Source organism: Gastrolobium bilobum, unplaced genomic scaffold (assembly GCF_033153095.1).
Source record: "Gastrolobium bilobum isolate Gb01-03AN ecotype WA unplaced genomic scaffold, APGP_CSIRO_Gbil_v1 utg7600, whole genome shotgun sequence".
NCBI classification, from domain to species: Eukaryota; Viridiplantae; Streptophyta; class Magnoliopsida; order Fabales; family Fabaceae; genus Gastrolobium; species Gastrolobium bilobum.
In genome coordinates, this window is record NW_026897674.1 from 108,139 (window position 1) to 120,569 (window position 12,431).

At 32.2% G+C, this 12,431-nt stretch overlaps 2 protein-coding genes and 1 long non-coding RNA gene across 3 annotated transcripts; 2 read left to right on the forward strand and 1 right to left on the reverse strand.

Moving 5' to 3' along the window:
• Positions 1–728: 728 nt before the first annotated feature.
• LOC133309272 (uncharacterized) lies at positions 729–2,680 on the forward strand. Its single transcript, XR_009751293.1, has 3 exons — positions 729–932; positions 1,808–1,887; positions 2,357–2,680. It is a non-coding gene; the product is annotated as an uncharacterized LOC133309272 (long non-coding RNA).
• A 3,647-nt stretch (positions 2,681–6,327) lies between these two features.
• On the forward strand, positions 6,328–8,688 carry LOC133309240 (PI-PLC X domain-containing protein At5g67130-like). The gene is made up of 8 exons (XM_061509997.1): positions 6,328–6,411; positions 6,508–6,630; positions 7,000–7,137; positions 7,255–7,353; positions 7,454–7,757; positions 7,898–8,121; positions 8,223–8,309; positions 8,411–8,688. The coding sequence occupies exons 1-8, from the start codon at positions 6,328–6,330 to the stop codon at positions 8,444–8,446; spliced, it is 1,095 nt and encodes a 364-aa protein (XP_061365981.1). The 3' UTR covers positions 8,447–8,688.
• On the reverse strand, positions 8,420–11,092 carry LOC133309180 (receptor-like protein kinase FERONIA). Its single transcript, XM_061509913.1, has 3 exons — positions 9,697–11,092; positions 8,654–8,782; positions 8,420–8,552 (listed from the first exon to the last, which is right to left on the reverse strand). Exons 1-2 carry the CDS (start codon positions 11,042–11,044, stop codon positions 8,769–8,771), a joined length of 1,362 nt encoding a protein of 453 aa, XP_061365897.1. The 5' UTR covers positions 11,045–11,092; the 3' UTR covers positions 8,420–8,552; positions 8,654–8,768.
• Between the last annotated feature and the right edge of the window lie 1,339 nt (positions 11,093–12,431).

The following is a 12,431-nucleotide window of genomic DNA, read 5'->3' on the forward strand; positions in this document are numbered from 1 at the left end:
AACGGTGAAATTGATTGGTAGTAACATTGGCAGTAACACTAATTGGTTGTTACAATATCCTACCCTTCAAAATAACATAAAACAGTTGAAAAACAACAGGGAAACTAAAACCTTTAAACTAATTTTCGTTTTACATCAATAAAACAAGATCAATTTAAAGAAAGATTGAAACTTTCATAATATAAACTCTATATTTCGTCAGAATACATTTGTAAGAACCCGCACCGTTAATTAAGGTATTTAATTAATTAATTATGTGAAAATATGAAATGATTCCATAATTGACCCTAATAATTATTAAGAGGCTTTAATAATTATGATAAGTGATTAAGAATGCTGAAAGTCACTTTTCGGAAGAAAAGTGCAGATACCGGTTCTGCTAGTCGGTATAAATGCGTACCGAAAAAGTATCCCAGAAAAGTAATGTAAGTGCATGATAATTACTATAATAATATATGGGACTTGTAAAACGAGTTTCAAGTCCAAATAATGAGAACTGATGCCAGAAACTGATACTGGCTATGAAAAACGCGTACCGGAAAGGTGCTCAGAAAAATATAATAAAAATATGGCAATTCTTGTAAAATTGATTAGGTTATGAATCCAAAGTTTGAGATTAAAATGCTAAGCGTAGCAATTAAAGTTAATACTGTGTGTTTTAACCCTTAAGTGGCCTATAAATACAATAGTTGGGCACAAAACCCTAGGTGTTTTTTTTTTGAAAGAAACTCAGCGGCTGAGTGTGGCTTCACTTTGGAGTTTCTTAAATTCCTAGCCTTCTTAAAAGTTTTCATTTTTTTCTCCTCTCCTCCATTGAAACACCACCCATCCATTAAAGCTTTAGTTTTGTTGAAGGAGAACCCATTGTTGAAGATTTGAGTGCTTCCTCAACCTCTAAAGTTCTCATTTTTCTGTTCCCAAAATGATCCTAGGTAAATTTAACTACCCCTTTGTAAATCTATAATTGTGGGTATAATCTTTGTTCTTTGTTAATGTTGATTCAGAATCTATGTTAATAAAAAAGAAAAGGGACTTTCGCACAGCACACTGTGTGCTACCTCTTCTCTGTATATGGCCATCTATTTTGTCACTTTGGCTTTATTGGGTTGCGTGATTACAAATTGAAAAGTTTGCATCTTTTTACATGAATTCGATTAGTACCTGGTTTACGTTGGTTCATGTTGTTTTTTTATATATATATTGTTAGCTCCAGGGAGTCTTTACCGAGGGAGTTAGAAAAAAAAATAGAAAAGCATGCTTACTCTTTTTAGTGTGTAAAGTATTCATATATTATATATATATATATATATATATATATGCTTACTTTTAGAATGTGTGAAGTATTCATATACATATATTGTACCCAGGAAGCCAATTGATTTGAACAGGTTCGGAAAACGTGTTTACCCAGGGACACTTTCATTCAAATTCGTGAGAAAAGCATGCTATTGTTTAGAAAAGTATGCTTTCGTTTATATATAATATATTATTATGATGTGCAGAAAGTTATTCTTTAATGGTAGATATGCTGAATTATATATATATATAACTAACTAACGTTGATATATATATTTAGTTATATACGTTTATATATATATATATATATATATATATATATATATATATATATATATAAATATATATATATTTATAAAATAATAATCATCAAAATTAAATAAGTTAAATGGTACATCTTAGAAAGCATATCCGGTTCGAATTAAAAAAAAAAAAAAAAAAAGAAAATAATATCTGATTGCCTTGGAATTTCAGAATATGTATATTGATACTATGATGGTCATTGAACCAGATCTGTGAGTGCATTGGATTCTATTAGTGGTGTGGACCCTTGTGATACCGAGTTCGAGTCGGAGGGGCATACGGGTACATGTAAGCTTTCTCGGTTTAGCCATGTTATGGTTCCACAATGTCCCATGGGGGTATGGTTATATGCGTGCTGTGTTTTCATGCCTTTGATGTTTTGGAAAATGCTGTTGAGCTATTATATGTTAGTGCCTTATGGATATGCATGTGATGTTCCACCTATACGGTAAGCCTGAGTATGTGGTACATACAAGATGGTGAGGATGTGGGTGAGGTGCAAGCGGTATTCCTTGTACTCATGTGGGGTTAAACGTATTCCTGCATTTCTCTGGCCAGTAGATAGTGATAAACATACATGTCATAGATATCTGTTGCACTGCATAGTTTTGGAAGAACTGATATTGTTATAAATGCTTTTTGAACTTATATTGCACATGTAAGTGAGCTGGGGATGGAAGATCCTTGAGGACCCCTAGTCTTACTGAGATTTCTTGTGTAGAGATCTCACCCCACGTTTGGGGAATGCTTATTTCAGGTTCAGGTAGTATTGAGGCTTCTAGTGGCAGGAGGCCAGAGCTTAGTTGATTGATGATTATTATGCTGCTGTTATGCTGGATTGCATGCTGTTTATACTTTTAGTTTCAGTTTACGTATGGAGTATTATGTGGAGACTCTGTTATTATTGCTGTTTGTTTGGTAAGCATGGGGATTGTCCATGACACACAGTCTGTTTATGTCTTAGTCTTATGTCGGGAGTTGTAATAATTAATCAGGATTATTGTCCGGACTCCGAGTGTGGACCCGTGATAGATACTCACTCTTTATTTTTATATTGAGGTATTTCAGTTAGTTGTCTTGCAATTTACATACAGGCATTATTTTTATGAAATTGATTAAGTAATCAACTTGGCTAAGTATAATGACGTCATAATTGGAAAAGAAAAAGATATTCCGCAATTTTTAATTAAGCGCAGCTTAATACGATGTAATGTTAACAAACAGGGTATACACGAGGTGTTACATTTTATGGTATCAGAGCAACGGTTCAAGGGAAAAGCCTGTATGTATTGCAATAATTAGGATGTTTGGTTGTGTCTGTTTTGTGTGTTTGCTCCGTCTAGCATATCTTTAGATATGTGCAGAGCTATTGCTTAGTAATTTTGAATGTTTGTTAAAAATTATATTATGTTTTACTGAGTAAGAAAATTATAATAGGTTTTACTTTTTTATTAATATCATTGCATTTCTTTGTTATTTTTTTTATTGAATCTTGTAATTTTCAATGTTTGTTAAAAATTCATATATTTTTTTAAAATCTTATAAATTCATATTGTCTTTCAAATTATATAAATTGTATTAAAATCCTTTAAAATGTAATCTTATGAATTCTTGATTGTAAAAAAAAGTCTTTTAAAAAAGTCTTTAAAGTCCCTGCAATTCTAAATAATCTTTTAAAATCTATGAAATTTTTTATCTTAAAAAAATCTTTTAAAATTCTAATCCAATACATCCCTTTAATTCAGTCACAATGAATGACCTAAGTTCAGTCCTCAAATAACTTTATGATTTTCTTCACTTTGCATCAAATTTTTGTCTACAAAAACTTTGACGAGCCTTTCTCCATCTCCACTCAAAATAAAAATCATTCATATATAGTTTTGATTCTTTCTTCCTAGTAACTTATCTCAAATTAAGAAAATTTCACACCGCATTTCTTGATTAAATAACTTTTGAAAAAAAGGCTTTTTAAGTATTGTTTTTCGAAAATTATTTTCTCATGCAATAGGAGATAATTTTCTCATGTTGGGAGATATCGAAATCTGTGTTATCCTTTTTGTTTTTTTTAACAAGTGGTGGCCTCACCACTTGGTGTGTCTATGGCATGAGAGATGCTACCTCATGTGACATAAGAAAAGAGAAACTCATTGTTTCTTCAATAGAATTTTTTTTAAAAGTTAAAGTTATTTTGCTTTTGGATGTATGATTCAGTGTTATTAAATTCGACCCAGGTATCAACCCGATCGAGGTACCAGGTAACTGGTCAGACCGATTGACCCAGATACATAATTATATATATATAAATATGAACATATAAATTTAATTATATTTTTCGTATCTAAAATGATTTAAACAAGGTTCACTAGATAAACTCAAAAATTTCTCAATCACATTTCTACAAGTTCATAAAGCACAAATAAATGAAAATATATGTAATTACTATGTCAATTTAAATTGCAACTTAAAATTTCCATAAATATATCTCTCAATGACATTCAAAAATGTCAGATATTAAAACCATTAGGATTGGTCTAGTGGTGAGTGGTTTTGGATAAGTTATATTAAGTTATGTGTTTAATTCTCACTTGTATAAAAAAAATAAAAAATAAAAAATGAAAATAAAAGCAGAGATGTTGTGAATTCCACCTTTTATACTTATTAGGTTGACACGTGTCTCACCTAAGGTTGACACGTGTCATTTTTTTTTTCCAAAAATAATAATAATTTAATCATAAAACTTCTGAAGGCCATAACTTTTGATTCAGGTATCCAATTTAGGTAATTCTTTTTTTGATTCCACATAACTTTTCGAGATCTACGCAATGATATCTCATTTGATATATTTTATTTCTCACAAACACAATTTTAATTTGCAAGAATGGTATTATAAGAGCGATTAAATCAAAAAGCCTCTGAGTTCTGAGTTTGTGATTTAATATAAAAAAATAAATAAAATTTTGATTTGCGATTTAATTTTTTTATAATACTTTTTTTATTATAACAAAAATTTGGTTTGTGATTTAAATTAAAAATAAAAATAAAAATGATTATTAATAAGGAAAACAAAATAAAGATTTGATTTGTGATTTAAACTAAAAAATCAATTTGAAAAATCTGTAGAAATAAAGAAAATAATTAAATAAATATTCTAAATCTCTGAGGAAGAAGGATATTATTTTTGAAATTAATAATTAATGCTATAAGCTTCTGGGTTATTATTCGTGATCTGAAATTACTGATGGCTTATGAATGTTTTTCATAAAAATTACCTAAATTAGGCGTAATTGCCTCTTGATTGAAACCCAATTTAGACGTGATTGGTGACGTGTCAGGTGTTGACACGTGTCACATTTTTAAACTCAGAAGCCTCTGAGTTCTGCGTTTGTGATTTAATATAAAAAATAAATCAAGATTTGATGTGTGATTTAATTTAAAAAATAATTTTTTTTATTTTTATTATAAAAAAAATTTGGTTTGTGATTTAAATTAAAAGTAACAATTATTATTAATAAGGAAAAAAAATAAAGATTTGATTTGTGATTTAAACTCAAAAATCAATTTGAAAAATCTGTATTGATAAAGGAAATAATTAAATAAATATTCTAAATCTCTAAGGAAGAAGGATTACCTAATTTAAATTTAAATTATGTTTGTGAGAAATAAAATATATCAAATAAGATGTCATTGCGTAGATCTCGAAAAGTTATGTGGAATCAAAAAAAGAATTACCTGAATTGGATACCCGAGTCAAAAGTTATGGCCTTCAGAAGTTTTATGATTAAATTATTATTATTATTATTTTAAAAATGACATGTGTCAACTTTAGGTGAGAGACGCCCAATGGGCGTCTTCCCTTAGGTAAGAGACGCCTAAATGAGGCGTCATATTATACAATAGATCCATAATTATTTCTAAAACTGTAATAAATACGTAATTATTTAATTAAAATGTAATAATTAAATTTTTTTTGCCGGGATAAGATTCAAGTGGTTGAATCTCAAGGGTAGAATAGATTCTACTGTGTATGAGATTTTATTTGATTCTGAATTTAATTTTTTGCCAATTGAAAAGTAACCTTAATTGGGACCCTGGTTTTTTTTTTTTTTTTCTCTGCCTCGGAGTTTTTTTTCCTTTTTAAACCCCTTCTTGAATAGTGATGGGACACTAACAGCTAACCTGTCACCTTCAAAGGGGTATATATATATAGAAGTTCATTTTGTAATTAAGTATTAATGTTGTTTTCATAAATGCTTGATAACATAATAATTGTATATTGTTTGAGAATAATATAAATTATTAAAAATGTTTTTATCCAACACATCAAAAAATAACAAAAATTTGGGCCTATGCTATAGTCACGATTTTAGTCCAAGCACTCTTGTGTGAGAGTGGCTTCTAGTCCAAAAAACTCTTACATAAGGGGAATGTATTAGAGAATAATATAAATCAATTTTCGTGTTCATTTATCATAATTGTAATCGCTCAATATTAAAAGTAGAAAACGTTTCCCAAATAGAAATTTAAAGCCCGGGTAGTAACGGCTTCGCCTTTAATTTGGCTTTAAGTCTGGGAATATTCCATCGACCAAAGACACCTATGAACATGAGATATGAGAATCCTATGAATTTCCTTAGTTTTCTCAGCCAAGACACAATATCCATCATTGTTTATTCATATAAATCAGACCTCATTTCGTGATTCAATTCTCTTTCTTTAATCATTGTCGACATGTTTTCTCTTCCATGCTTGCTTATGCTTATTCTTCCACTCATTTACAATGTTGCTAGTGCTTGTTCTAATGGAGCTTGCAGGGTTTGTATCCCACACTGTGTTCTGTTTTTATCAAATATTGCAGTTATGTTTTTCTTGTTTTCATCTTTAATTGTTTTCAATTTAATCTTTGATTAGCTTCTTGATGAGTGCTCCTCTGATGGAGACTGTGGCACTGGGCTCTACTGTTTCTCTTGTCCATTTGGGTTTGCAGGCTCTAGGTGTGTGAGATCATCTATCACAGATCAATTCAAGCTCTTAGTAAGATACCTATCTCTTTACTATTGAGCAATACAAAAATAAGTCATATATTAGGATATTATGAGTCTCATTAGTTGGTAATGCTAAGTAAAGTATATATAAGTGAGAGAACTTATATAGTGTCGGATCCATGGTGTCAGATCCATTTGATATGATTGGTCTAGTATCCCACTAGTGATGTGTCCTGTCACGGGCTCCTCCTAGCCCAGCTTCACATGATATGGGTAAATAATTATAGATACATGGACTCATGTAATTTGCGAAGGATAGATAGAAGCACAATCTATTAAAAAAATAGAAAAGACAATAAAATTTGGATGCTTCTGACCTTAATATCATGTTAATTGCTTCTTCTTTTTTGCCTGATAGAATAATTCTCTACCGTTCAACAAATATGCATTTTTGACAACACACAACTCTTATGCCATTGATGGGGAGCCATCTCATACAGATGTGCCTCGTGTAACCTTCACCAACCAAGAAGACAATGTCACCCAACAGCTAAATGTATGTGATTCAGTACTACTAAGCATAGCTTAGATATCTTTACTTTTCTATATTGCTTGGATTCTTACAAGCAATGTTCAAGTCACCACTTTTGTTTTTACAATGGTTAATTTGTAGAATGGAGTTCGGGCACTAATGCTGGATACATACGATTTTGAGGGAGATGTGTGGTTATGCCATTCATTTGGAGGCCAATGCCATGACTTTACAGCTTTTGTATGTTAAAGTCATCTACCCAATTTTGGTTTATACTTTCCTAAAAAAAATTTGGAGCATAATTTTGCAATTTAGATCCTAACTTTTGATTAACTAGTAGGAACCTGCTATAGACACACTGAAGGAAATTGAAGCTTTTTTATCAGCAAATCCAACAGAAATTGTCACAATTATCTTGGAAGATTATGTTCAAGCCCCAAATGGTTTGACAAAGGTCTTCACTGATGCTGGCCTGATGAAGTATTGGTTTCCATTGACAAGCATGCCGAAAAATGGTGGAGATTGGCCTCTTGTGAGTGATATGGTTGCCAAAAACCAAAGATTATTAGTGTTCACTTCTATCAGGTCTAAGGAACAAAGTGAAGGCATTGCTTACCAGTGGAATTACATGGTTGAGAATCAGTGTAAGAAAACACCATCTATTAAACCTCTTTCATTATTACCACAAGCATTTTTTTTTTGGTAAGCTTATTACCACAAGCATTTATTCTTGACTCCTTTGTCAATTTTCTTTTTGTGCATTATCTTATCTTCAATTCTGCAGATGGGGATGGAGGAATGAATGCAGGAAGCTGTCCAAACAGGGCGGAATCATCTCCTATGAATGACACAAGCAAATCCTTAGTGTTGGTAAACTATTTTAGATCAACTCCACTTAAGCCAATTACATGTGAAGATAATTCTGGAGTACTTGTTGACATGCTAAAAACTTGTTATGGTGCTGCTGGTAACCGGTGGGCTAATTTTGTTGCTGTTGATTATTACAAGGTGTGTTTTAGGCAAACATTTTTCTCTTCCTTTTGTTGCTAAAGCATCAATTTTTTACTCATATTCCTTATATTCTTCTAATTTGGGGGGTTATTATGCAGAGGAGTGAGGGAGGAGGGTCCTTTCAAGCTGCGGACACTCTCAATGGGGAGCTATTATGTGGATGTGATGATGTTCATACGTGTGTGGTAAATGAATTTAACTTCACTCTTGGTTTCTATAAAGTATAAATACATAATTAAGTTAATGTAAAACTACTAACTCTTTTATATTGATTTATTTGTTTCAGCCTGGATCAACTTCACAAGCTTGCACACCACCCTAGAAAGCATAGTAACAAGCAATTTTCAGTCATTGAAACCATTATGGCTTGCCATTGTATCACAAACCCCAGCTTCTGATATAGTTATGCAAATGCTGTTTTCGCTTTTCTGCAGTAATAATGGTGACAGGTTAAATTAAATTCAACAATCATGATGGAGCTACTTGTTTTTGGCAAATTTCAAATATATAATGGGCAAAAAAATATCACCTTCTTGTTGAAATTTTAGAAGTCATCATTTGTGTTTGCATAAAAACAAAATACTTTGTACTAGTCATCACTGCTTGGCTCAAAGGTCTTGTAGATCTTCTAAGTAACTCAAAGATCAACACCTGCAATCTTTAGGTATATTTGAAGTTAGCTACTCATAGTTTTTCAAGACACCCACTGGAAATCCTAAAAAAAAGGTCATGTTACTGGCTAGTTAGACCGTTCCATCATATATTCAAATGATAAAATTATTTTATTTAATATTTTCTTCACCTCGTGAAAAGAAAGATTATTTTCTAATTCTTTATGTAATTTAATTCAACATAAAGCTTATATCCTGATTCCTGAGGGAGTTTATATTCTAACAATTAAAATGTAGTAATAAACTTTAACACTAATTATGTTATCAAAAGAATCAGAAAAATCATTTTCCGTAAACAACTCTTATCAAGGGATTTTTTTAATGTGCTCTTGGAACACAATACTATTTGATGGTCTTTTATTAAAAAAGAAAATATTTTTTTTTTTCATTTATACTCCTTTCTTCCTTCTAAATCATCTACCAATCCTTTTTTCCTTTTATTTTTGGAAAATGAGCTCCTTATCAAGAGGTCAAAAGTTATAAAAGTTTTTTATACAAAAAAAAAAAAGTTATAAAAGTTTCGTCACCTCAACTGTCAAGTCTCCGCTACCCCACTCTAATTCTCATGTGAATAATTCTTTCAATTATTTCATGTTCACTTAAACGGTTTACTATAAAAAATTTATATCATTAAATAATATTTCACTCTCAACTTAGTTATTTTCATTTAAAATTTGAAAAATCATTATCAACAAAAAGTATACATTAAAAAATTGATTACATTCACTTAGTATGATGTTAATTAACACAAAAATCTCTTAAGGTGGGTCTTACATCTCCAATAGTAAGAAAGCCTTCATTTTTCTCCGAAATAAAGTTTTTTTTTTCTTTTTCAAGCAAATGAAACTTTAAATTAAGACATCATGGAATATACAATATCAAAGATGGAAAAATGACTTACTCAATATCATTTTTCTTCTCAAGCTATATAGAAATCTTTGGTCATTAATGGGTCCCTTCGAGCCTTGGATCTTCTTCCATGCACTCTTGTATTGTAGCTGCAAAACATGCTGAAGTCCCTCTACCACATCGCTCATCGATGGCCGTTGATTTCCATCATGAACAACACAATTGAGTGCCATCTCAACGAACTTATACAAACAATCTGGCACACTCTTTCCTCTAATAAATGGATCAATCATTTGGTCCAAGGCTTGTGGTCCCTCACTGTGGCATGCTCGGGCCCACTCCACAAGACTTCTCTGTATTCCCTCCACTTTACGCATCAAAGGTGGCCTACCACACAATACCTCAAGCAACACCACACCAAAAGAGTACACATCAGACTTGTGAGTCAACCTTTTAGTCTTTGAATATTCAGGGTCCAAATATCCAAGGCTACCCTTAACCTGTGTGGTAACATGGAACTTTGATATCCCATTGGGTCCAATTTTGGACAACCCGAAATCTGAAATCTTAGCCACCCATTTCTCATCCAACAAAATGTTTGAAGTCTTCACATCTCGATGGATTATGCTGTACTTGGCACCATTATGGAGATACTGCAATCCAAGCCCTGCCCCAATGCAAATCTCAAGCCTTTGCTTCCAAGAAAGATAAGGTGTGTTTGAAGAGCCATATAGATGGTCACGTAAGGTTCCATTAGCCATGAAATCGTAAACAATAATCATATCATCTTCATCGTTACAAAAACCTATTAGAGAAACCAAATGAGGGTGTTTAAGCTGAGACAACATCTCAACCTCTGTTATGAACTCTTGAACTCCTTGTCCACGATTTGGTATGAAGCGTTTGATTGCCACAGGTGTGGTTCCATCATCAATGTATCCTGTGTACACTTTTCCAAAACCACCAACTCCAACAACGAAAATATCATCGAAGTTTATAGTGGCTGCTCTTATCTCATTGATTGAAAAGTAACGGCACGTATCTGAAGGCTTCATTGATCTACTTTTATTGCTTATCTCTTCAGAGAGCATCTCCACCTCTGTCTTGCGCTTGGTTCTATTACCTATTTGCCAGAACCAATTACACAAGAAGAAAACAACAGGGACCAAAATGAAAGCAGAAACCAGTGCACCGAAGAAAACAACATCAAATATTGTTTTGTCACTCTTTGAGGAATCTAATGAACCATGGTTGGTTTTTGCTTCGGGGACTAATACAAGGGTGTAAGAGTTAACGGGGATTATGAACATGTGCCTAAGGAATGAGAATATCAGATAAGAGAAACTGAACCTTGATGATTTAGCAACACGGCCGAAGTTTTTCAAGCTCAAGTGCACCATGATTAATTATAACTCTTACTTTATAAAACTACAACAACTTTAATAATTATATTCATCTGCAAGAGGAAAAGACAAGGCAAACGAAGGGAACACTTTTGAGGTCAAAGAAGTCAGAGTTGCATTGCCGTATCGGTTGCTAAGAAATTTCGAAGGTAGTCATTGTGAATATTTAATGAAATTATATCCAATATTCCATTCTTCACTCGGAACGGAACACTTTCTTGTCTTTTTGTTAAGGAAAATTATAGAGTTTTAGGAGAATCGTGTTACAAATAACATTAAGCAACCATACGACTCTCTATGTTAGAGAGCTGATTGCTGTGATTCCATAAGATACTCTGAGGCTAAAAAAATGCCACAACATTCCTTGATGAAAATGAAAAAGAGTTTTGTATGAAATTAAGTTGTAAGTCAGTCAACTAAGTATACCTTATTTTACCTATTATGGGCTAGAATTGCCAGGCAAAATTTGTTCTGCGTGTGTGGCATAAATTACAATAGGCTATTGTAGGAGGTAAATGATTTGATTTATTCTACATGCTTGGCTTAATTATGATTAAGAATCTATTGTGAATATACAAGGAACAGTGACCATTGTGCCACTGTTCACCAACTTTTTTACTTAAATGCCACGAGAACAGTGTTATTTTTTAATCTGCCACGGGACAAGTTCGCTTCTGACACAAGCGACCTCAGTTTGCTGATGTGTCAGCTTCCTGGTGGTGTCAGAGTTCGCTTCTGACACAGGCGACCTCGGTTCCAACAATATTTTAACCAAGTTCGCCTACATGGTAGGCGAACTTCATTTTTTTTGAATTTTTTTTTTTAAATTTAATACTTGTTATCCACTAAAATTGTGACACGTCAGCAAACCGAGATCGCTTGTGTCAGAAGCGAATTTGCCCCCGTGGCAGATTGGAAAATAACACTGTTCGCGTGACATTTAAGTAAAAAAGTTGATGAACAGTGACATTTTGGTCAGTATCCCAATATACAATATATGCCCGTATTTATAGAGCATATATTTGTTGGTTAATTCAAAGCTGTTTTAGACCTCAAGGTAACAATATGGTTGAATGAAAATTGTCAATACTTGATTAATAATCATCGATTCAAATGATAAATAATTTGTTCCTCTTAGCCAGAAATCTTAAATCGGAATACTGAAAATGAAGAAAGAAATTGTATTGGAAGAATCGGTGCACACCGTCAGTCAGCTTTACACACTATTCAGAAAAGCAACGACAGTACCCAAAAAGCTAACAGGGAAAAGAAAGAATAAAATAACTTTACCACACACTAGACTAACTATAGTTACAACTTTACCACAATGACAGCTGTATTGAATTAGGATTTTAAAAAAAAAATTGAGATAAATTTTTTTACA